The sequence below is a fragment of the Bos indicus genome, chromosome 13, assembly GCF_029378745.1.
Source record: "Bos indicus isolate NIAB-ARS_2022 breed Sahiwal x Tharparkar chromosome 13, NIAB-ARS_B.indTharparkar_mat_pri_1.0, whole genome shotgun sequence".
Classification (NCBI taxonomy): domain Eukaryota; kingdom Metazoa; phylum Chordata; class Mammalia; order Artiodactyla; family Bovidae; genus Bos; species Bos indicus.
In genome coordinates this window covers 1,381,802-1,408,293 of record NC_091772.1, presented here as the reverse complement: position 1 = coordinate 1,408,293, position 26,492 = coordinate 1,381,802, and the positions used below count along the sequence as shown (strand labels likewise).

General features: G+C 38.7%; 1 protein-coding gene across 2 annotated transcripts in view; it reads right to left on the bottom strand.

Moving 5' to 3' along the window:
* PLCB1 (phospholipase C beta 1) overlaps positions 1-26,492 on the bottom strand; it is an 856,639-nt gene that overhangs the window by 276,118 nt on the left and 554,029 nt on the right. For both annotated transcript variants that reach the window (XM_019972864.2, XM_070801935.1), the window contains exon 4: positions 12,657-12,794. In XM_019972864.2, the coding sequence (XP_019828423.2) occupies positions 12,657-12,794 (138 nt within the window). The remainder of the gene's footprint in view (positions 1-12,656; positions 12,795-26,492) is intronic.

The following is a 26,492-nucleotide window of genomic DNA, read 5'->3' as shown; positions in this document are numbered from 1 at the left end:
CCTTCTATTGTTGAAAATCCTGTATATTTTCAGCATGGTTTGAGTTTAACTAGTGCATTTCTTATACATTTATCTCTTTTTCAACTTTAATTTTCTTTTAGGGAGAAGAAACTTAAGCCATTTGCATTTATCTTATATCTTCTAGCTTCCTACTCATATTTCCTGAAGCTATTCCAATCCTACACTTTCTATTTCAGCTTCAAGACCAGCACCGTCCTTGAGCTCTAACTTGTTTTCTTGTATTATGTTTTTCATATTGTCTTCTCTTCTGCTTTCTCTTTTCATTGGCTACCACCCTAGCTAGACTGATTATACCTATATTTCTTATATTTTCACTTTTCTTACCCTTTTTTTATTTTTCACTTTCTAGTTGTTTGTTTGCTGCCCTCATTGTTGTTGTTTTGCTTGGTTCCACATTCTGAGACATTTCCTTCACCTCCTCTTTTAGTAGTTTAGCAGAATTTTTATTATTGTTCCATTATTTTATATTTTATTTCTAAGAGAACTTTCTTATTTTTGTTACCCACTTTTCATAGCATCTTGTTCTTTTCTTAAGGGTAAAATATATTTAAAATTCTGTCTGAAGATACTTCCTAGTTTTTTTTTAAACTGTTTCCTTAATTATACTAATGGGGCTTTCTTGGTGGCTCAGACGGTAAAGTGTCTGCCTACAATGTGGGAGACCCGGGTTCGATCCCTGGGTCAGGAAGATCCCCTGGAGAAGGAAATGGCAACCCACTCCAGTATTCTTGCCTGGAAAATCCCATGGACCAAGGTGCCTGGTAGGCTAAAGTCCATGGGGTCGCAAAGAGTTGGACATGACTGAGCGACTTCACTTTATTATTACTTCTTTTTTCTGTTCATCTTTGCATCCTTATCAATCAGTATTGCAGGTTTTTTCAATAGCTTGTGGATATTTTATTGTCAGTTCCCATCTTAGATGGGGCAACAGAAGTGCTGGCTGGGAGCCCTGAGTATGGGAGTGGGGTTGACCAGAGAGCAGACTTCTTTTCCAGTGAGCATGTGGGTTCCAGCCACCATGGTGTGATATCCACAAATGTTAGAATGAGAACTTTACTCTGGATCTTGAACTCCAGTGCTACCCACAATGATACTTTTCAATCATTTATCCAATTTCATAAAAGACACACCACTCAAATTTTTGATGCAGAAAGTAATTGGTTATTGATTATTCTATATGAGGATCAGGAGTAGGGAATGAAAGGCTGTTTTTTTCACTCCCACTTCTTACTCCATGTTCTGCTGGGCTGGTGGAACTCAAGCCTGGAGCATCTCTTGATTGTTTCTGAGCAGGTCAGGGACTTTCTCATCTGTTACTCTCTATATAACCCAGACTGTGGTTTTCTCCACTATGACATCTCTTCATTTTTTGCCCCCCTGCAAACTTAGTGAAACATGTCATGTCCTAGTGACCTATCTTGTTCTCTTCATCATTGTGTATTTATGTTCCTTTATCATTATTTTCACAGTACCTCAAGAGAGATAAGACGTCATACCTATGCTTGTTTTGCTGTTTTGGGCTAATACTATTTTAAAATTTGTGTCCAAAACCAAATTTCTGATCTTCCCAGATAGGAATATTTATTTCAATAAATTAAATTAAAAGAACCTGAGATCATCCTTAGTTCTCTCTCTCTCATGTCATGTATCTGGTTCATTCAGTAAATCTTTTGGCTTCACATTCAAAATGTATCAGGAACCTAACCATTTCTCACCACCTCTATTCCAGGACTCTGCTCTTCCTATCTCTGTTTCTATACCCTTACTTACAACTTTTCAACAGAGGAACCAGAACAATCCTGTCAAAATGTCACCCCAAATCCATCCCTTACTCAAAACAATGTAATAGATACTTGTGTCATTGAGAGTAAAATCATTCTCACAGTGGCCACCTATCGCTATTTGGGTCACTTGCCAACACACCCAGCCTCTCCCTCTGCTCTCTCCATGCTCATCATTCCCTCCACCAATGTGCTGGGTCACACCTGCCTCAGAACCACTCTCCTCTGTGATGACCACTTGACACACTCCATCATTTGCAAGGTCTCCCTCATAGATCATCGTATCTTAGTGTGACTCTGGCTGATGAACTGATTTAGTTATTTATTTTATGACTCCATTTCATACTCATTATTACCTTATTAGTTTTACCTCTGTATTATGTGCTTGTGTGTTTAGGGAAATATGTACTTATCACAGTCTGTGTTCAAATACTATTATACAATTTCAGGTAAAATGTGAGAACTTTACAACAGCATATTTCACTTTTCTCTTTCTATGCTTCAGACTATTGTTGGCACACGTTTAGTTCTAAATTTAAAATATACTACACAACATACTGCTATTATTTTCATATAGATTAAAAAAACTTTATTGAGATATAATTCATCCATCTAAAGTATGAAATTCAGTTGTTTTCTTTTCCTTTCTTTTTTTTAAATTAATTTATTTTAATTGGAGGCTAATTACTTTACAATATTGTATTGGTTTTGCCATATATCAACATGAATCCACCACAGGTGTACACATGTTTCCCATCCTGAACCCCCCTCCCACCTCCCTCCCCATGCGGTCTCTCTGGGTCATCCCAGTGCACCAGCCCCAAGCATCCTGTATCCTGCATTGAACCTGGACTGGTGATTCGTTTCTTATGTATCCCCCCAAATGCTTCCTATCTCCCTTCTCTGCTTTATTCCTTCCTAGCCCCTATTACCATCTTATTTATTTTGTTTATCATCACCCTACCCCACCATTAAGTAAGCTTCATGAAGACAATCATTTTTGTTTATTTTATCCCCAGCACTCAAAACTGTGGCTGGTACAGAGTAGGCAATGAAGTATTTGTTGAGTGAATGATTATTATTATATAACCAATATATTAAAATGTAATTTTCAAAAAAAAATTTATTCTTAAGGGCAGCCTATTCCTTGGGAGCATTTGATGCATTGGAAACATAAACGTAACAACCGATATTAAGGCAGTAGATGAAACAGATCAACCTGCCACTTTCAAAGGGTGTCAGGTATTTTTCCATAGTAATGAAGCATGGAAGCCAAATTTTCTTAGATTTCTTCTTCCTTTCCAAAAATTATAGTTTTTTAAAAAGTATTTTTGTGTCTTCTTTGAGGCTAGATACACAGGAAATACAATCAGGGCTTTCTCAGCTGCCAGAGAGGCAGAGGAATAAGGAGGAAGCAGCTTATTTCTGTTTTATTGGGCGACTGGAAAGAAAGGGAAGATGCTGCTGCTTAATCAGTTTCTGACTTTTTTCCTGGGGAAAAGCAGACTTGCACTCACAGTAGCCCACAGTCTGAAGTCATGCTTATTTCTGAGTGTTGGCATATATATCCTCCCTTAAGTTGAGCATTGATTCCTCTTTGTGGCACCCTTGAATCCTGCCTGGCTCAAAAGAAGCTCTCCTGGGGAAGGTGGGTAGGTATGATTTCTGCCACAGTCAACAGAACAGCAATTGGTTGTTCTTATCTGGATGTAAGAAGAGATTAATTTCTGAATTGCCTTTTTTTTCTTCTTCCTTTTTTAAAACAAATGTTTTTTTTTTGGGGGGGGGGGTTTGACTTTGAACTTTTAAACCTTTATATGGATGTTCCAGACGGGTGACATTTTCACAATTTAAAAGTTTAAAATATATATCCTTTATCTGCCCCATAATCATCTGAAATTCAAGTGCAGAATGTGGGGTGGATCTCATTTTCCAAAAAAGAACATCCACGACTATCAAATCCTAAGACTAACAGAGAAATATATGGACCTTGTAAGAACTTGGGCCTTATTTACGACTGGATGAAGGAATATCCTAAGATGATATAGGTATGGCTTATTAATATGAGAAAGTGAGAATGCCAGTGAATGAAGATCTCATGAAACACAATAACCAAGAAGGCTAACTTTTCACATGTGTAAAAAGCAATATATATTCAATACAGTCATATTTTTGGCATGTATATTCTACCTCCAAGGAGATAGCACAGTTTTCCATTATGTTCCAAAGTATATTGCCGAAAAGAATATATGGTACCTTATTCTCTTTTTCTTCACCACTTTTTGTTTAAAAAGTCAAACTTATAGCCACTGTTCATCCACCATAAGTTGGTGCTAAATTCAAAAAGAAAGTGAGATAAACTTAATTGTGTACAGAAAACCTGTTAAGTGTTTGAAAATTCTTATCTCAACATATATGTCCCCAGAATAGAAAGAAATATATGAACTTCATGTCTCTTGAGGTTATTTTTAAATATCTATACTATTAATTTGGAGGGAAGTCTAAGAAAAGTGGAAAGTTTTTGAGGAATCAAGTTCTGTATCAGGAGTGGTCAGAGGACTGAGGCAGGACCATTCACTAGTCCCTCTTTCCCTTTTCTATTTCATTTAGTAGACTATAATTTCTTTTTCTTAAAAAGCGCCCCTTTTGTGGTGCAATCTCTTATTCCTTTCCCTGAACCATCTCAACTATTTGGCCAGTTGAAGATATTTTTCCTTTTCTTCAGAAAAATGTGGTAACTGATGGATAGAGGAGGAGGAGGACAATAAATGATTCTGGGTTGTGCTTGGAAGGATGAAGAAGGTGGAAGCCATTGGGCATCCTGGCAGACCTTGGAAGAGGCCCGTGTTCAGAGCAAGAAATCTGGAACAACTAGTTCAAGGGCCTCAATATTTTCAACTTAAAAACAAGGGGATTAGAGCACATGATGTTCAAAGTCTCGGGAGCTCTACAATATTCCATGAGCTATTGACTGTTTTCAAGGACCCACCAGCTTTTTTCTTCCTTTCTTGGTCCTTTCGTTCCTGCACTCTGTCCTGTTTTCCTTTCTTCTTTCCTTTTTTAAACGTCCTCCTCTGCCCCCGCAGAAGACACATTTATTGGGTACCTATTATCAGTTGAGACTAAGATAGATCTTGGGAACACAAATGACTGAACTATATTTTCTGACTTTGAGCAGCTCACAAATCCAGGATAGGGTGTCAGACATAGTGACAGATAATTATAGTGTGATAAATGCAATAGAAAATAGTCATGGGATGATCAAAGAAAAGGAAGAAACTCAGTTATTCATGGAAATCATGGGACAGAGGGGAGACAGGTGAGTTGTATACACGGTGAGTCTCTAAAGGAGGCTTGGAAATTCTGCTGATGCACAGAGTGGAGAAAGGATATCTAGGAAAGCACGTAAGTCCGAAGGCACTGGTTATGAAGGCAGGAGGAATCGCAAGTGGTTAGGAACTGCTGAGGCGGAATGGTGCTGGGTCCAGGCAGCGATTCGGCAGCTCCTAAGGGCACAGGCTATGCTTGTTTTCACCACTGGCAACTCCCTAGTGCTTGGCACATGCTAGGCCTTCAGAGAATATTTACTCACTAAATGAATGACAACGACATAGACAGAAAACTTCATTTTGTAGGTAATAATGCCACAGAAATGATTTGAAGTCTGATCAGGTTTGAGGCTTTTTAAGGATCATTGCTAGCAGATAGACACACACAGAGGTGGAGAACAAAGAGAGAATTCTATAAAAGGAGGTAGAAGGTAGTTACAGAGAAGACCTGTCATGGACTTGAACAAGATGGGAGAGGGTAGCAGGATGAGGAAGGAGAGGTGGGAGCCAATTAGGAAATTCAGAGAGCTTGCAACATATTTGGATGGAGGGTAACCAACTGGTGTGGATGAAGTTAAGGCAAGCTTCCAGACGACACTTCCCAAATGAGTGAAATAGACTCTCTATGATATTCATACCTGCTCAAGCAACAGATGTTACCCTCAAATTCTAAAATATACCCTGAAGGCTGATGTCAGTATATAAAACATTTTTTTGGAGAGCTCATTTATTTTGTGACAGCTACTTTAATAGCTAACATTTTAACAGAGATCCTCTATTAAACTTTTTCTTTTTTTTTGCATGAGTGAGTTAACATTTAAAAAACTAACTCTAACAGTTTGGAAAATTGGCAATATCCATCTAAGCTTTGGGCTTCCCTGGTGGCTCAGATGGTAAAGAATCTGCCTGTAATGCAAAAGACCCGGGTTTGATCACTGGGTTGAGAAAAATCCCCTGGAGAAGGGAATGGTTACCCACTTCAGTATTCATGCCAAAGCTGAATTCTGTCTCCTGGGGTGATGGGCTATCTCGCTATCATAATGCACTGAACAAGGATCTGGGATAGGAACTGGGCAGGTGGATGAGTGTCCAGGGACCCAGCCATGGAAAGGGACCTGAACCCAGAGGAAGACATGCAGAAAATAATTTTAGATTTCTTAATCCAAATAGAGAAGGCTTCACCTCTGCTGCCTTTGCACACAGAGATTCTTCACTAATCATAAGACAGATTCCATTTCTTACTGAAATTTTTTGATGAAGACAGGTTTCCCACTGGATCCTTGAGACTTGATAGCAAACACCAACATATTGCAATCCTGTGAATCCTGCCCCTGGTTCAGAGCAATCTGTTTTCCAACCCACACAATGGTGTTTAGGCTGCATGACTTCAGGAAGAAGCACAATTAGATGCCTCTGCGTCGCCTCCCACCTCAAAGGAAAGCAGAATATTAGAAAGAGGCACTAGAATTGGTCAGGAAGAGGAAAATTATTTTATCTTCAGACTCTTTGACCAATGGAAAAATTTGCATGGACCTGATGAATGGTTAACTTGTTCACATGATATAGATTTTTGGGTTGATGTAAATGATCTGTCTTTTGCAGTCCATATTAACTTTACCAGTAAGATCATTTATATATATAATTTTATTTCAATTATTTATTTTGGCTGCACTGGGTCTTCATTGCAGCACCTGGCTTCTCTAGTTGCAGCGTGCAGGCTTAGCAGTTGTGACCCATGGGCTTAGTTACTCTGCAGGATGTGAGATCTTAGTTCTCTGACCAAGGATTCAACCCAGATCCCCTGCACTCGAAGCGTGGAGTCTTAACCACCGGACCACTAGCAAAGTCCTCACCAGTCAGCTCTTTAAGGAAATTCACCAACTGGTGCAGAAAAAGCCTTGAGGATTTAAAAGTTACTTAGGATACTTACTTACTTATGCTTAGCTACTGACTTCTATTCCCTTTGTCACTGAGAAAACAGAGGCAACCAGAAAACCTCCATCATTCCCTCTACCACATGGACCGCCTACCAGCATCTCTACTGATGGACTCCACTTTTCCTCCTCTTATCAGTCAAGTGTCCTTGCTCCTGTCTGAGCCCAGTCCCTCTATTTGTGAACTAAGACAGATTCCACAATTTTTTTTTTTTACACAATTTTTTTTTTAACAAAGGACCAGATAGTAAATATTTTAGGCTTTGTACTCCATATGGTTTATGTCATAATGACTCAACTATGTCTAGAGAAAGCAGCCATAGACAATATGTAAAGAAATGGGTTTGTTGTGTTTCAATAAAACTATATAAAAACAAGTGATAGGTCAGGCTTGACCTCAGGCTATACTTTCCTGAATGCTATACTAGGTCCTGCCATGCTTGCCTACTTAAGGACATGCTCCAGCAGTTCTCCAACTCTCTTGTATTCTTTACCGTCCACAGGATCATTGCCACCAGCATACATGCATGTTGTGGTTTCTCCCATCTTAAAACTATCTCTTGATCTTGCTTCCCTCTTCCAGCAATCTTTTCATCTTTCCCCTACCTTTTACATCAAAACTTCCCACAAGAACAATCTCTTTTGTCTTCTTCATTTCTCTCCACTCATTCCTGAGCTGCTGCTGCCAAGTCACTTCAGTCGTGTCCGACTCTGTGTGACCCCATAGACGGCAGCCCACCAAGCTCCTCCATCCCTGGGATTCTCCAGGCAAGATTACTGGAGTGGGTTGCCATTTCCTTCTCCAAGGCATGCATGCTTGCTAAGTTGCTTCAGTTGTTTCCGACTCTGTGCGACCCTGTGGACAGCAGCCCACTGGGCTCCTCTAGGAAAGAATACCGGAGTGGGTTGCCATTTCCTTCTGCAGAGCCCACTCCAATAGACTTTTGATTCCACTATTCCACGGAGTTGCCCTAATCAAGGTCACCAGTGACCTCCATACCCTTGAATCCGACAGTCAGTTGTCAGCCGTCATCTTACTTGACCTGAGAGCAACAGCTGGCCCTGTTGATCACTCTTTGCTTGACATGCTGTCTTCCCCTGACTTCCAAACTCACAGACTTGCCTCACTGCCAGGGCACTGACCACTCCTTGTCAGACTGCTTCTTCTGATTCTCTCTTATCCCCTCAATCTCTTCAAGTTGGCATATCAGTGACTCAGGCCTTGAACATTTTTTCTATCTATAGTTGCTTCCTGGCTGATCTCATCCTGGCTCATTAAATACTATCTATAACAGGATGACTTCCAAATTGATGCATTCAATGCCAGGCTCATATATTTAACTGCCTACTCAACATATCTGCTTGGGTATCTAATAATAATCTCAAACCAAACATAATCAAAGCTGAACTCTTGCTGTACACCACCAAATGTGCTCTACTTTAAATTCTCCCTATGGAGTACGTGGTGCTTCCATCCTTTCTGTCTGTTGGGTCAAAAGTCTAACATCATTCTTGATTCTTCTCTTTCTCTTACATGCAACATACAATCACAATTGTTCATGCTCTTGATGGTACCCTTAAGTAGATGTAGATATAGATACTCAGATTCCCTTCTTATCTCTACAAGCTCCCTCTTCCTTCAAGACACTAACAATCTAATTAAAATATTTCTATAGCTTCTTAACTGATCTTCCTGCTTCCATTATTGTCTCTTCCCTTGCCGTCAATCATTGACTGAAGAGTTGTCAGATCATGTCTATCACCTGCTCCAAACCCTCCAGTGGCTTCCATATCCCTCAAAATAAAGTCCTTCAAAAGCCTACACCACAAAACAAGAAATCAACTTCTATTGCCTTTGCTAATTTCCTTTGCTGGTACCTCCAACTTTGCCAGGAGTCCTGTATTAATACCTGTGTGTGGAGTGTGTGGAGGACTGTTGGGAGTTAATAGTGGAGGGTGAAGGGAAGGATGATGATACCCTCCATCTCTCTGTAGCTCTGAGGAGGAATCAGGGCATCCCAGAGAGGGGGGCTGAAGTCAGGGACAACAAACACGGATGTGCTCATTGGTCCTCAAGGCAGTAGGAGATGCAGGAAGAAGTGTGAGACTCAGAGGACAGAGGTGAAACAAACCCCCTATTTTCCAAGTCTATTAAAGGGAGGTATCCCTTGAGGGAGCAGAGAGATCTGATCTTTAGGACACACAGGGTTGGCAAATTGTGCTGCATATCAAGAAGAATACTGTTTAACTACAAAAGATACCACTTTTGTAGTCCAACCACAGAGGGAAAAATTTAAAGACACAGTTTTCTCCCCAATCCATCTTTGAAAGGAGTCACTTGTCTAAAAAAATAAATAAAAAAGTCAATCTCAAGTGATTTATGTAAAAAGAAAGCATGAAAATCTGGAAAAATATATTTAGGAAAGTTGAAGTCCTGGTTCTGACAAAAAAAATTAACAGATTTCTCAGGAATCGATGATACTGTTGCAGTTGAGCAACTTCCTTCAGATTTTTGCCTTCTCTGAGCACTCCATCAAGAAATACTCCCCTTCCTCCACCATCACACTCTTCTTCTGCTTTATCCCTCCACACAGACCTCCATCTGACCCACAATCAGTGTGCTTCATCATCACGATTTCTCTATTTTCTACAGAATGCTGTGTCCCTGACACTGGCACAGAGAAGGCACCTGACAAATGCATGTTGAATGAATGAATGAGTCCGAATCCCTTTGTCAACAATTTCTTCCGGAGACATCTGGCTTTCAGAGCAGCTCAGGTTCCTGTTGGGCATTCTATACAATGAGGCAAACTGTCTCCTTCCGTGCGGCCACTACACAAGGCACTATGTACGTTGGCTCCCGAGACTAAATAGAGGGTGTGATGTTATGAGAGAGTACTGACAATTACAAGGGTGGAAATTAAGTTTTCAGAGCACATGGTGTTTGCAAATCTAAACCTTCTGGATGAGCAATTTCAATGGGGGAAAATACCCTACAGAATATCACAGTCAGGGAAGGCAAAACATATTCTGTAGCTTCATTAATTATACCAGGCAAGTAGCTGCTGGAAAAATGTCTATAGATGTAGTTCTGACAGGGAATACTACAGGGCTTGCTAATCACAATCTCTAAAGGAAATTAATGAGCAGAAGACCACAGAGAGGAGAAAATTAAAATGTTTAGAACATAAGTGCACAAAGGTTTATTGTGACATAAAATATGCAGATTGGTTTGTAATATGAAGTCTATATTCACTCATAGGAAAAGCCTCCCTGTAAGTTACTGTCATTTAGTAAATCCTTCTGACTGAGAGTTAATGAATATTATAAATTGGTCATTTTACTAAGAACTGAATATGATCGTAGTCTAGCAGTGATATTTTAAAATTATTGTAGAAATATTTAGTATTTATTTATCTATGTTCATTCATCCATCCAATCATACATACATATACTGAGAAGTGAAGTGTATACACTCAACTGATTACCAGCTGGTACTGGAATAAGGATTGCAAAGCAAGTACAATGCGGCCACACAGACAGTGTTTCACTGAACTGAAGTCTCTCCAAGCACAAATTATACCATAGATGTAAATGGGTGACTTAGTTCTTGAAGATATAAAATAGATTGAGTTTGTAAAACAGCCTTAAAAAGTAGCTTCTCAAGACTCCAGAGTATCAAAACTAGATAGTATTTTATTCATTCCATTGTAAGAATTGAAATTGCTATTATGCAACTTTTGGAAATAAACCTCTACCATAATCAGTAATTGATGCTTTAGAATTGTGGTGTTGGAAGAGACTCTTGAGAATCCCTTGTACTGCAAGGAGATCAAACCAATCAAACCTAACGGAAATCAACTCTGAATATTCATTGGAATGACTGATGTTGAAGCTAAAACTCCAATACTTTGGCCACCTGATGCAAAGAGATGACTCATTAGAAAAGACCCTGATGCTGAGAAAGACTGAAGACAGAGAAGAAGAGGATGATAAGGATGAGATGGTTGGATGGCATCACTGACTCAATGACATTAGCCTGAGCAAACTCTGGGAGATGGTGAAGGACAGGAAAACCTGGCATGCTGCAGTCCATGGGGTTGGGGTTGCAAAGAGTAGGACATGACTGAGCGACTGAACAACAAATAATCACTAATAAATTAGAAGTCAGGACATATTATTTGGTGTATGTAGCTCAGAAAAATGTCAGAGCACAGAAGGTCAAAAAATTATAGATCATAATGCTCAGACAATGAACACTGGCCTGACATGACCCCATAGTTGTCATCCATGATGTGAGAAGCTATATAAGGCCACAGATATGATATGCAGATTTCAACTTTTACTTAGATTCATATACTTTTTTTTGCCACTTAATTTATTTTTTAATTGAAGGATAATTGCTTTGCAGAGTTTTGTTGTTTTCTGTCAAACATCAACAATAATCAGCCATAGTTACAGCCATGTCCCCTCTTGAAAGAAACTGTGTGTAGGGTCAGGATCAACATTGAAAGTGAAAGTTGCTCAGTCATGTCCAGCTCTTTGTGACCCCATGGACTATATGGTCCATGGAATTTTCCAGGCCAGAACACTGGAGTGGGTAGCCTTTCCCTTCTCCAGGGGGATCTTTCCAACCCAGGGATTGAACCCAGGTGTCTCACATTGCAGGTGGATTCTTTACCAGCTGAGCCACAAAGGAAGCCCAAGAATACTGGAGTGGATAGCCTGTGCCTTCCCAGTGGATCTCCCCAACCCAGGAATCAATCCGGGGTCTCCTGCATTGCAGGCGGATTCTTTACCAGCTGAATTACCAAGGAAGCCCCAGGACCATCGTTAGTATCTTACAAACTATAATCATGGAAAAAGAAACCTTTCCCTTCAATATGTTCATTTCAAGCTCTTTTAATGGCAATTGAATAGTTTTAGAGAAAACATCAAATTACTTGAGTCCAAGTTGCCCAGAAGTTCATAGCTTCTTATTTGATATACCCTGCCTTTCTTCTGATTATTTCTGTATTCGTCTGAAAGGCCCACTATCTTAGTAAATTAGAAACTCTTTAATGAAGAATCCTTATCTAATTCATCTTTCTAGTACATGGCTGAATAAATATTTTTTATTATTTAAGATTTTTATTTAAAATTTTAAGAATTTTTCATCCTTTCTCATATTAATTGAGCAGTTACTATGTACATAATCATGGATTAGGTGCTGCCCATTGTAAAAGAAATTGAATAGGTATTGAAAATGTCTGCCTTTGAGGAGACAGATGGAAAGAAGAAGGTAAGGCTAAGAGAAAATGAGTTGGGATAAGATGTTTAGATGAAATGGAATGTGGTTTCATCTATATTTTCGTTTGAAAAGAAATGATATCAAATGCCCAATTTCTAAGGAAAAAATCCATAATTTTAAGTCAACGCCATTATTTGAAAGTGTTTGAATCACACTCCTAATTGGCAGCAAGTTGATTTTTAGATGGAATTTTAACACAAGATAAATACGATGAAAACTCAAAGTCTTTCAAAGGAATCAGGATAATATCATACGAATTCAGATTGAGGTGATCAGCTTCAAAGGTTTCAATCCACCATACCTTGGCCACTTCTTCTTGGAAAGCCACGAGGTTCAAATGGGAGATGTTCACTAAGTCAGGCCCATACACCACTGTGATCATGCGATGTTCCAGGCGCCCAATGTTCCCCACATCCAGAAGTTCACGTAATTTAGGGTCCTGGATAATAAACAAAGATTGAAAACATTAGTCAGCTAGAGATCCCAACATGGCAGCATAATTTCAGAAGAATTAGAGCTAGAATGCCCCCAAAACAGTTTCCTTTTATTCTTTGATTTTTTTTTAATTTTAAAATTTTTATTGAAGTACAGTTGATTGACAATGTTGTGTTAGTTTCAGGTGTATAGTAAAGTGATTTGGTTTATATATATATATATATATACATATGTAAAGCTTCCCTATGTAATATAACATTTTGGAGAAGGAAATGGCAACCCACTCCAGTGTTCTTGCCTGGAGAATCCCAGGGACGGGGTGGGGCCTCGTGGGCTGCCGTCTCTGGGGTCGCACAGAGTCAGACACGACCAAAGCGACTTAGCAGCAGCAGCAGCAGCAGAGACAGAGAGGGAGAGGGCAATGGCACCCCACTCCAGTACTCTTGCCTGGAAAGTCCCATGGATGGAGCAGACTGGTAGGCTGCAGTCCATGGGGTCGCAAAGAGTCGGACATGACTGAGCGACTTCACTTTCACTTTTCACTTTCATGCATTGGAGAAGGAAATGGCAACCCACTCCATGTTCTTGCCTGGAGAATTCCATGGACAGAGGAGCCTGATGGGCTACAGTCCATGGGTTGCAAACAGTCAGACATGACTGAGTGACTAACACTTTCACTTTTCATATGTATATATTCTTTTCCAGATTTTTTTCCCTCATACATTATTACAGAATATCTAGTGTGTATATGTTAATCCCAAGCTCCTAATTTATTCTTCCTCCTTCCTTTCTTCTTTGGTAACCATGTTTGTTTTCTATGACTGCGTTGTAAATAAGTTTATTTGTATCATATTTTTAGATTCCACATATAGCAATATCATATGATATTTGTCTTTCTCTGTGTGGCTTACTTCACTTAGTATGATACTCTCAGGACAAAGTTGCCTTTTATTCTTAATAGAAATTGGTATGACTTGAAGTCTCTCACCACAGAAAGGTCCAGAGAGGTGAAACAATTTGCCCAAAGGTTGTGGAGAAAGGATTTCTGGATCAAGATTTATGATCCTCATGGTCTCATGGTAAGTGAAAGAAGTCAGAAAGAGAAAGACAAATACCGCATGATATCACTTAGCTGTAATCTATAAGTTCTGAAGTCATAGTAACAGAGATTATAGAGTGGTGGTTACCAGGAACTGGAGGATGGGAAAAAATGGGAAGATGTTGGTCAAAGGGTATAAATTTCCAGATATAAGGTGTGAACATCTATTGTCCAGCATGTGACTATAATTAATATTGATAATGTTATATTACATACTTGAAAAATAGGAGGGGAGTAGATCTTAAATGCTCTTACCGGAAGAAAAGAAGTGATAATTATGTGAGGTGATGGAGGTGTTAGCTAACACTCTGCTGGTAACCATTTTGCAACATATGAGTGTAACAAACCAACATGCTGTACACCTAAGCTTCCACAAGGTGATGTCAGTTATATCTCAATAGAACTGGAAGGAAGACCTCTGCAGTCAAGGTCATTCTGTCATTCAGTAACACATTTTTATGTGTCACAATTCTCCCTCGATTTCCTCCAATCAACCCATGAATTGAAATGCAAAAATCTCATCCCTCTCCTCATGGACACATTTTAAATGAAAAAGGTGGTTCTGGCGGAATCAAAGCACAGCAATGCCATCTAGGGCTGGGTCAGGAAACTAGCTGAGGGCGCAGCACGGGCCGCCTCCAGCATCAGCAATGGAGAAAGCACGGCTGTGAGACGCAACAAGATGCCAGCACAGGCGACTGCTGCTGTTCAGCTGCTCAGTCTTGCCTGACTTTTTGTGACCCCATGGACTGCAGCACACCAGGCTTCCCTGTCCTTCACCATCTCCTGGAGCTTGCTCAAACTCATGATGCCAGCCAACCATCTCGACCTCTGTGTTCTCCTTCTCCTCCTGTCTTCTATCTTTCCAAGCATCAGGGTCTTTTCTAGTGAGTCGGTTCTTCATATGAGGTGACCAAAGTATTGGAGTTTCAGCTTCAGCATCAGTCCTTCCACTAAACACCCAGGACTGATCTCCTTTAGGAGGGACTGGTTGGATCTCCTTGCAGTCCAAGGGACTCTCAAGAGTCTTCTCCAACACCACAGTTCAAAAGCATCAATTCTTCGGTTCTCAGGCTACTTGATGGTCCAACTCTCACTTCCATAAACGAGATGGACTTTTGTTAGCAAAGTAATGTCTCTGCTTTTTAGTACTCTCTCTAGGTTTGTCACAGCTTTTCTTCCAAGGAGCAAGCGTCTTTTGATTTCATGGCTTCAGTCACCATCTGCAGTGATTTTGGAGCCCCCCAAAATAAAGTCTGTCACTGTTTCCATTGTTTCCCCTTCTATTTGCCATGAAGTGATGGGACTGGATGCCATGGTCTTAGTTTTCTGAATGTTGAGTTTTAAGCCAGCTTTTTCAATCTTCTTTTTCACTTTCATCAAGAGGCTCTTTAGTTCCTCTTTGCTTTCTGTCATAAGGGTAGTATCATCTGCATATCTGAGATTAGTGATATTTCCCCTGGCAATCTTGATTCCAGCTTCTACATATCCAGCCCGGCATTTTGCATGATGTACTCTGAGTATACATTAAATAAGCAGTGTGACAATATACAGCCTTGACGTACTCCTTTCCCAACTCGGAACCAGTCCGTTGTTCCATGTCCAGTTCTAATTGTTGCTTCATGACCTGCATACAGGTTTCTCAGGAGGCAGGTGAGGTGGTCTGGTATTCCCAACTCTTTAAGAATTGCCCACAGCTTGTTGTGATCCATATAGTCAAAGGCTTTAGTATACAGTCAGTGAAGCAGAAGTAGATGTTTTTTCTGGAATTCTCTTGCTTCTTCTATGATCCAATGGATGTTGGCAATTTGATCTCTGGTTCCTCTGCTTTTTCTAAATCCAGCTCAAACAACTGGAAATTCTTGACTCACATACTGTTGAATCTTAGCTTGGAGAATTTTGAGCATTACTTTGCTAGCATGTGAAATGAATGCAATTGTGCAGCAGTTTGAACATTCTTTGGCATTGCCCTTCTTTGGAGTTGAAATGAAAACTGACATTTTCTAGTCCTGTGGCCCCTGCTGAGTTTTCCAAATTTGCTGGCATACTGAGTGCAGCACTTTAACAGTATCATCTTTTAGGATTTGAAATAGCTCAGCTGGAATTTCATCACCTCCACTAGCTTTGTTCTTAGTGATATTTCCTAAGGTCCACTTGACTTCACAGTCCAGGATGTCTGGCTCTAGGTGAGTGATCAGACCATTATGCTTATATTGGTCATTAAGATCTTTTCTGTACAGTTCTTCTGTGTATTCTTGCTACCTCTTCTTAATATCTTCTGCTTCTGTTAGGTCCGTACCATTTCTGTCCTTTATTATGCCCATCTTTGTATGAAACGTTCCCTTGGTATCTCTATTCTAGCCTCACAAATACTGGGATTTGGACATAGAGAAATTCTGCAGTCTTTGCAGAGCAGATGTTCTTTAGGAAATCAGAAGCATGTATCTTTTGGAGACCTGGACCTGCTGGGAAAAGGATGTTTCCAAAGTTTCTGAATTCATAATAAAATCTCCCATAGTGCTCTGTTGGTTTGGCTGAATTTATTTTCCTTCCATAAGACAGGTCCTGAAGACAGTGAGAGGGTCATGCAGAAAATTAGCCTCAAATGAATCACTTAGCAAATTTGCAGCCAGCTTCTGAGCAAGGAATAACTTACACTCTTATTTATTTAGCTACATGCTGGATCAACACAGCTTAATGACTTAGGCTGGTTATTCTGATCTCCCTTCTGAGGTTTTTATACACAGCACCCTTGTAAAGAAATAGAGAACTATAAAAACAAACAAACAAACAAAAAAGAAGAAAGCAATATCTTTCCAGGTGAGTTATTTTATTTGGTGACATTAATTCTCCCTTTACTTAATAAACTTTCTCCTCTGTTTGGCTGCATGAAGAGGAACCCTTTCAGGTAATTTAGAAAGAGAGAAAATTTCATTTCAAAGCTGCACTCAATATAATAGAAACTTCAGTTTGACTAACACGTTGATAATTTATCAAGAACATCAGGTCTTTGTGAAAGATCAAACGCTATCACAAAAACATAATTTGCATGACCTAGAAAAGGAAAGGAATACAGTAAAAAAAAATGCTAAACAAACAAACCTAGCAAAACGGGAAATTTTTATCACTTTACCATTAATGTAAGATTAAGGAAAAATGTTCAGAAAGAATGAACTTTTTCTGAAGGCTGATTAAAGAATGATACCAGCTGTTCTGTGAAACAATTAACTGCATCCAGGTTTTGAACACCACTGAGGCGAGGTTCAGAGAGAAAGCACATTGATCAGTACTTAAATTGTTTTGTGTGTACTTGAAGAAAATTATAATCCTCAGAAACCACCTGAAACTTGTAATTATAAATCTCTAGTGATTGTAGCGTTCATTGATATCCTTATTTCTACATTGAACGGGACAATTTGGGGAAATGAAAGGGCTCTGACTTTGTACCGTTCCTTCCTTTCAGTGAGAGCCATGTGATCTATCCTCTGGCTCTTTTCTCTCTCAAGTATTTTCTCTTCCTTCTATACACTTTCCTGCCTGATTCACATGTCCATTAAAAATACTTTTGCCCACTTATTAAATCAATAGTTGAATATTGATTAAATCAATCAATAGTTGATTCATGGATTCATTAGAATTTCCCTTGAGAAATAGGCAAGTAGAAAGCATCCAAAGAATGTGCCCAGAATAGAAAATAATTCTGGAAAGACTTCTAGAATTCCCACTCTCTCTAACAATACTGTTAGGTACAGAATTTATAAGAAAGATGACTCTGTGGAATTTCCATTAAGTTTTCCCACTAATGACTGTTCATACATATTTTTAAAAGCTATTGGTTTTATGTAACTAAAATTTTGTAATGAAGTATTTAGAAGTGATATCTAGGATTGCAAGGATAATGCAGGCTGGCAAATGACAGTGATGATTGAATATGAGGGGCAGTTATTTGAGGATTTATTATTATATCTCTATGTATCTGAGATGAAAGTGAAAGTTGCTCAGTCATGTATGACTTTTTGTAACCCCATGGACTATACAGTCCCTGGAATTCTCCAGGCCAGAATTCTGGAGTGGGTAGCCATTCCCTTCTCCAGGGAATCTTCCCAACCCAGGGATAGAACCCAGGTCTCCTATATTGCAGGCAGATTCTTTACCAGCTGAGCCACCAGGGAAGCCAGTTAACAATTATACAATAAATGAAAAGAAGATTATTGAGCATGAACTGGAGAAGCAAGACATTTGGAACTATTTTTTCAAGGGAAACCTCACTAGTTTAGAGTCATGTAGTTCTGAAAGTAAACAGAGAAATCATTTAAATATATAAGAAGCAACTTTCTTTCTAATACCCTTTCTTGGTGATGGATCAGAATTTTTAAACTGTATCTTTCTTTTCCATCCTTAATGATTTTATTTCTCTTTAAAACTGACCCTTTTCTTCATCTATTTCATTTTTATCAACACCAAACTTGATTATATTAGAAATGCCTTCCTGAAGACATGACTTCACTTTTCTTTTCCCCTAAACTCTACAAGTTTTCTCATTCTGAACACAACAGCTCAATCTGATGTGGTGGCTTCAAGCCTCATTCTTCATTCCTGAGCAGATTGATATGTGAAGGGTATTTTCGAAAAAGATATTGATCCTTTCAAGTACCAAAAGTTGCCCTCTATTGTTTTCCGCAGAGGAAATCCTAGGAGAGTAGGCAAAAGAGGGAAATTATCTGGAAGAATAAAGATCAAAGGCATCCAGTGTTTGCAGAAACTTCTAAGTGGAACAGCCTGAAAGTAAACGTGTCTAGGGAGTTCCTGGCACCAGTGGCTAGAACTTGGCGTTTTCACTGCCCGGCCAGTTTCAGTCCCTGGTTTGGGAACAAAGATCTGCATAGCACAGCCAACAAACAAATAAACAAAAACAAACAACTCTGGGGGACTGTTTCTCAGATCTGGGGACATGAGTGGCTGCATTTCAAAAACAAACAAAATAAAACTATGCTGTAACAATAACAAAAATCTACAGACAATTTGCATAAAACCCCTCCCCAGAACCTATTCTACTAAGGAAATTTATATCTTGCTTCTCATTGACGGAATCTCCTGACCAGTTTTCAGAAAAGGATTTACCTACACGGGTTACTACGAGATTCAGACATATTTCTTAGTTTCTGAAATGATAAACATTCTTTGCAATTTTTACAAAGAAAAAAACATGCTATCTCCACAACTCTATAAAAATATTAAATTTCTCTGTTGCAGAGCCTGAAAGAGTATAGCTCAGAAAAAAATCAGGTGAGGTGAACTTGGAATTTCTAGTTTCAGGAATCTGTCACTCAGGCCTACTCTCCCCAGAGAAGAGCCCTCATGATGTCTCCACAGCTGGAATTAGCCAGACCAACAAAGACTCCTGGCAGTTAAATGTACTTTTAAAGTTAAGTGCTGGATCATCTCTGTTGCCATAAAAGTTACAAAATAGAGACTGTCTGACTAAATAAACTCATTTTCTCTCAATCATCAGGATTCATGATTAAATTACTTCAGTTCTACTGCAAAGAAAGCTAAACTGCTCAGATTAATGATTCCCGTTTCCAGGTAAAAGGCAACTGAAAAAGTCAAGACTAGTCTACACCTGAGATAGTGTGTGTTATTATAATTATATCATTCAACATGGTTGAAATTAATAAAAGAGAACATCACAAGCTAAAGGATGATTTTTAAAACAGTCAAATTCCAGTTTCAACATTCATTCTTTGATTTATATGACTTTTAAAGAAAAACTATTTGTAGTTCAGATATTCACAAAATAAAAAATCTTTTCAATACCTTTAGATTTCATTTTGACACAAGAAAACATTCTTGGTGCAGAAAACATACCTCACTCATTTTTTATCCCCATAAAATACATCTTGACTGGATGTTAGGCTTATGGAGGCAATTTACATATTAGGCTAATTTCATTCCTATCACTTAATACAGCGTTTTCAATCCGAATTACAGTTAAATGGATGTAACTTTAATTCATCATTTACATAAAAGCCAGGTATGTAAAAGTCTATTAAAACTCAGTACAGCAATCAGAAATGAAAGAGATAGATTAATTATTAAACTAAAATGACGTTAGTATGTTTATGCTTTATTTAACTCTGTTGTGAAAGAAAGATATAAACTTATGCTGAGGATGGTTTTCCATAAAAGTCATGAATTTAATTTTTGACTTTTGGAAAATAAAAAAAATAGATGAATGAATCAAATGTCATGAGGAATACCATTCTCTTCTTCAGGATGTACCAGTAGTTTTTAGCTCACACAGCCAGCAAGCCTTTTTGGATAAACACTCACCACGTGCATGGACTGAACACCAAAATGCCGAGCCCTGAACACCCCCCTCCACAGAGGGGAAGACTTGGAGTACGTGCGAGCTGTGCGTGCACGCCAAGTTGCTTCAGTGTGGTTGACTCTGCAACCTTATGGACTGTAGACCCCCAGGCTCCTCTGTCCCTAGGATTCTCCAGGAAAGAATACTGGAGTGGGTTGCCATGCCCTCCTCCAGGGGATCTTCCCGACCCAGGGATCGAATCTGCATCTCTTATGTCTCCTGCATTGGCAGGTGGGTTCTTTACCCCTACTACCACCTGGGAAGCCCAGGTGGATGTTGTTTATCCATTTTTTCCTGTAAGTGACAATGGGGGAGCTTGAATATTTTCAGCTTTTCTTTTAGATGGAAGGAAGAGTTAGGTGAGAATAGACTGACTATAGCAAAGAAAAGTGACTATCAGCAAATACTAGAAAGAAAAAGAGCGGTACCAACCTTCTTATCTTACAGAGGCATTATCATTATCATAGCTTGTTTGGGTATAGTGGTGATGAAGTTGCATACAATCTCCACCGCACATGGGAGACTTCCATGTACAAGTAAAGAAATCTTTCAGTGGTGAAGAGAAAGTTTAGTTGGCCCGGCTATGCATACCATCCAAAATAAAGTGCCTTGAAGATGCCAGATATTATTTTATTGAGCTAAAGACTAACAAACTGTTGAAATATAAATATAAATACAATTTGATGGAGTTGGTATAAAAATTGAGCAAATAGTTCAGATGGCAGAACAAACTTAAATAAACTGGCATCCATTCAAGTCATGTTTTGTAGTGATATTTTAGGCAGCTCCTTAAAATATAAAATAATCCAAATGTGAAATTAAAATAGGAAAGAAATATGGTCTAATGGCGCCTCTTGTCTTGTTCAGAAAGAATGGAAGCTAAACAGTGAAGTTCAATCATTATTAGCACAATCATCTTTCAGTTCAGTTCAGTTCAGCCGCTCAGTCGTGTCGGACTCTTTGCGACCCCATGAACTGCAGCACGCCAGGCCTGCCTGTCAATCATCTTTATGGAATGTCAAATGCATGAAATATATAGCAGTTGTTTTTTTTCGAAAAGTCAGTGGGAAAAGTAGTCAGTTTCCTCCACCACATCTAGTCAGTATTTGTCAAACTGAAAAATTCTAAAGTATAGACAGCTTGTCATTCATTCCTCAAACTCTCCCCATGGCCTTCTTTGACACATGCAGCCACCACCTAACTCTCAGCTAAATTCATATGCACAGTCATTTCCACTCCAATGCATGAAGAGCCACACGTCCTGAGGGCTCATGGTCTGTGCAAATCAGGCAATTAGCCCTCGTATCTTCCTTCCTGTTTAAAATCCACCATAGAAAGGTGACATGTAGTCCCCTTCAGCTTTGTGTGTGTGAGCTGCTTCTGGGTAAGTTTCAATATCACTGTGCCCAAGTTTTAGAATAATGAGCCCTGTTTGTTAAAAGAATGCAGATAATGTTTACTAAGTTGTCTCTAGGCCATGAGTCCTTTATTGGTTAGATTTTTTTTTTTTTCCTATTTTGTTGTGGGATCTGCCTCCTTATTTGACACAGTTAGAGGGCACCCACGGGGTTTCTGAAACCTCAGAACATAAGTTTAAATTAAGCATATAAAAAAAGAAGGTCCAAAAATTCCCTACTAATGACAAACACAAACAATGCTCCCTTTGCCATTTCTGGAAAATCTGAGTGCTTAGCATAGATGCTAAGGACTTCTGACAGTTGGAGGGAGACTGTGGAAATTGTATCCTGTTTCACTGACTGAGTTTTGAGTAAGCCAGTTAAAAGTAATGCAACTTCTTGAGTTTTCTTAACCCTTCTGTGATTCAGTTTCTTTGTTACAGGAATAAATGAATAATTATATGTTAAGTGCTCAGGGCAGCACATAACAAGAAATCAATACTTGAAAAAGAAATCAATGGCCTGAAAATGAAATACAATATGGGGGCATCTACTGGATAATTTAATTTCTTAAGGGCACCAGAACATGTTAAACAAAGGTAGAAGCTGTAAATATATGCATGTAAATATAAATATATGTCTTTCTTGGTAAGTCACAAAGTAGATAAATATATGTAAATATTTATAAATATTTAGTTACAAATATATATATATTTATATATATGTTTATTTATAAATATATATATTTATTTATCTACTTTGTGACTTACCAAGAAAAACATATATTTATATTTACATTAATATATTTACAGCTTCTACCTATATTTTAAACACACACACACTTAACTTTTATATTTTCCTTAACTTGCTCTTCCACAAGAAGCATAATTTAAAGAGTGCTAAAAGACACTTCTACAACTATTATGTTTCTGACTCCTATGTTTAAGCAGCTTCGACTTATTTTTTCTGAGCTTCAGCTTAATTTTCACTCATATGCTTGATGATGATGCCTACTCACCTTAAAGCATTAGTGTGGTGATCAAAATTAAATCTGCAACTGTACTGTGTCACATGTAAAGAAATAATTCATATATTTCTTGTGATGACTGACATAATAAACTTAAGTATCACATGAAAAATAGCTGTGAAAAGACTGTAAGCTGCTTACCTCCTTATCTCTCCTTATTAAAATTCTAAAGAAATAGGAAGCTCAGGGGATCCCCAGGTGGTACTAGTGCAGGAGACGTAAGAGACACAGGTTCCATCCCTGGGCTGGGAAGATCCCCTGAGGAGGGCACAGCAACCCACTCCAGCGTTCCTGCCTGGAGAATCCCACGGACAGAGGAGCCTAGCAGGCTACAGTCCATAGCGTAGCACAGAGTCAGACATGACTGAAGCAACTTAGCATGCACGCATAGAAGTTTATAGGAGAGAAATTTTCCTGTCAATTTGTTAGAGGAAACTGAAGTAGTTTGAAGTAAATTGGATAATTTATCTAGAACCCAAATATATTGAGTTGGCCAAAATGTTTATTCAGATTTTTCCATAGCACCTTATAGAAAAATGCAAATGAACTTTTTGGCCAATCCAATAGATGGAATATGTGTTTATTAAAGATTCTAAAAATATTTCAAATTTTCAGATTTATATCCTAGTTTTACTCATATCTCTTTTCTTTTCCATTATTCTAGATAAATTAACTATATTCCATAATGAATAGAGATCAATAATGTATTATTAATTCAGGAACATAGAGCTATAAAGCTCTTTATAATTCAAAGTCTGGAGGAGGTCTGATGCCTACTTTTACAAGAAATAACTAGTAGCATCTAAACAAGTCCTGTATTAAATATGCCTTTTTATGCACATGCTTCTCTTTGAAAGTAAGAAAATGTTTTCTAAAGCTCTTTGCTATCCATCCTTCAAAATAACCCAACATTTTACCTGAAGCCCAAAGTTGTCATCTCTAAGACCGCAACTTTCAATGAGAAAACAATTATCTTGAGAGTTATTTGAATGTTTCTAGTCAGTAATATTAGGCAGGTCAATAATATCTCCATGCCATTATGATATCACCAAGATTGTTAGTACATTTCTAAACAGGAATGAAACGAGAATTCAATGAGTTTGAAGCTCTCAAAACTTTACAAAAATTGTACAAAAAAGCAATTAAGTATTCCCAGGACATTATTAGCCAATTCTTTGCATTTTACTTGTCCACTTGCACTCAGTTTTTAAAAATTAATTAATTTATTTTAATTGGAGGCTAATTACTTTACAATGTTGTAGTGGTTTTGCATACATTGACATGAATCAGCCACGGGTGTACATGTGTCCCCCATCCTGAACCCCCCTCTCACCTTCCTCCCCATCCCATCGCTCAGGGTCATCCCAGCGCACCGGCCTTGAGCACCCTGTCTCATGCATCAAACTTGGACTGGCGATCTATTTCACATATGGTAATATACATGTTTCAATGCTATTCTCTCAAATCATCCCTCCCTCGCCTTACCCCAGAGTCCAAAAGTCTGTCCTTTACGTCTGTGTCTCTTTTGCTGTCTCGCTTATAGCATCATCATTACCATCTTTCTCAAACCCGGGTCTCCTGAATTCTAGGCAGACACTTTAACCTCTGAGCCACCAGGGAAGCCCATCTAAAGTCCATATATATACATTAATATACTGTATTGGTGTTTTGCTTTCTGACTTACTTCATTCTGTATAATAGGCTCCAGTTTCATCCACCTCATTAGAACTGATTCAAATGCATTCTTTTTAATGGTTGAGTAATAGTCCATTGTGTATATGTACCACAGCTTTCTTATCCATTTGTCTGCAGATGGACATCTAGGTTGCTTCCATGTCCTAGCTATTGTAAACAGTGCTGCGATAAACATTGGGGTACACGTGTCTCTTTCAATTCTGGTTTCCTTGGAGTGAATGCCCAGCAGCGGGACTGCTGGGTTGTATGGCAGATATATTTTCAGTTTTTAAAGAAATCTCCACACTTCTCTCCATAGTGGCTGTACTAGTTTGCATTCCCACCAACAGTGTAAGAGAGTTCCCTTTTCTCCACACCCTCTCCAGCATTTATTGTTTGTAGACTTTTTGATAGCAGCCATTCTGACTGGAGTGAGATGATACCTCATTGTGGTTTTGATTTGCATTTCTCTGATAATGAGTGATGTTGAGCATCTTTTCATGTATTTGTTAGCCATCTGTATGTCTTCCTTGGAGAAATGTCTGTTCAGTTCTTTGACCTATTTTTTGATTGGCTCGTTTATTTTTCTTGTATTGAGCTGCATGAGCTGCTTGTATATTTGTGAGATTCTTTGTTGGTTGCTTCATTTGGTATTATTATCTCCCACTCTGAAGGCTGTCTTTTCACCTTGTTTATAATTTCCTTCATTGTGCAAAAGTGTTTAAGTTTAATTAGGTCCCATTTGTTTATTTTTGCTTTTATTTCCATTACTCTGGGAGGTGGGTCATAGAGGATCTTGCTGTGATTTATGTCAGAGAGTGTTTCGCCTATGTTTTCCTCTAAGAGTTTTATAGTTTCTGGTCTTACATTTAGATTTTTAATACATTTTGAGTTTATTTTTGTGTATGGTGTTAGAAAGTGTTCGTTTCATTCTTTTACAGGTGGTTGACCAGTTTTACCAGCAGCGTTTGATCACTTTTAAAGTCATTTACTTTAACTTTGTTCTCAAATATCACTTACCCTCTTTTTCATCTTTTCTGCTCCTTCCCACTCTTTTCAGTCATCTTTTCTCTTCACTATCAAAGTAGGCCCTGGGGGATTTTTTAAATCCTTTGGAAACTGGCAAACTAAATGTTTTGACATCATCTTAAGAAGATTAACATTTAATGCATGGACTGTTTTAGAATGAATTTTAAAGTAACCCAGTTTCATATCAAGAGAAACCATCCTATTGTCAAGGATTAGCTCAAATTATTCCACTTCTTGAGTTCTCTAATTAATTCATTCAAATATTTGCTTTATGATTAATTCATAACAAACTGACTTGGGGGCTCAAAAATAGAGCAGTATATAAAATGGAATCAAGAGGATTGATTCACGCACTTTCCTTTTTTTTTTTCTTTAATGATTCCCATTCACTATTTTTCGTGCAAAGTATGCTTTAGACAATACTGGAAGATTTCTTCAGAGTTTCATTTCAGTCCAGTGATTTCTTAGCATTGTTGGCAAATTTCAACAATTAAGGACAAAAATAGATTACACTGAACCATGAATAGGGTGGGCTTCCGGGTGGTGCTAGTGGTAAAGAACCCGCCGGCCAATGCAGGAGACAAGAGATGCTTGTTCAATCCCCGGGTGGGGAAGATCCCCTGGAGTAGGGCATGGCAACCCACTCCAGTATTCTTGCCTGGAGAATTCCACGGAGGAGCCAGGTGGGCTACAGTCCATAGGGTCAGAAAGAGTGGACACAACAGAAACAACACACACGCATGCGGAAATCGGTCGCCTCTCATGGCATGCTGGTACATGTTTAAGGGTTTCAAAGGTAAAAAAGAAACAAAAACAAAAACAAAACCCAAGCAAGCAAACAAGAAGAAAGCTCCCACAGCCCTGTGGGGGCCACAGTTGTGGCATTTCCTGCTTTTCATAGTGCGAATACTATCACCACAGCAAATGCGAGCTGCCTGAATAACATCACTGAAGTCAGACGTGGAAAGAGATGTACAGCAGCACGCTATTATATAATATTTCACTGCACAGATATAAGAGCTACAGATAGCCTCAAGATCACAGATAATCACAAAATACAACACAATACATAGAAAGCAATGTTTTGAGCATTTATTACCTTTGTT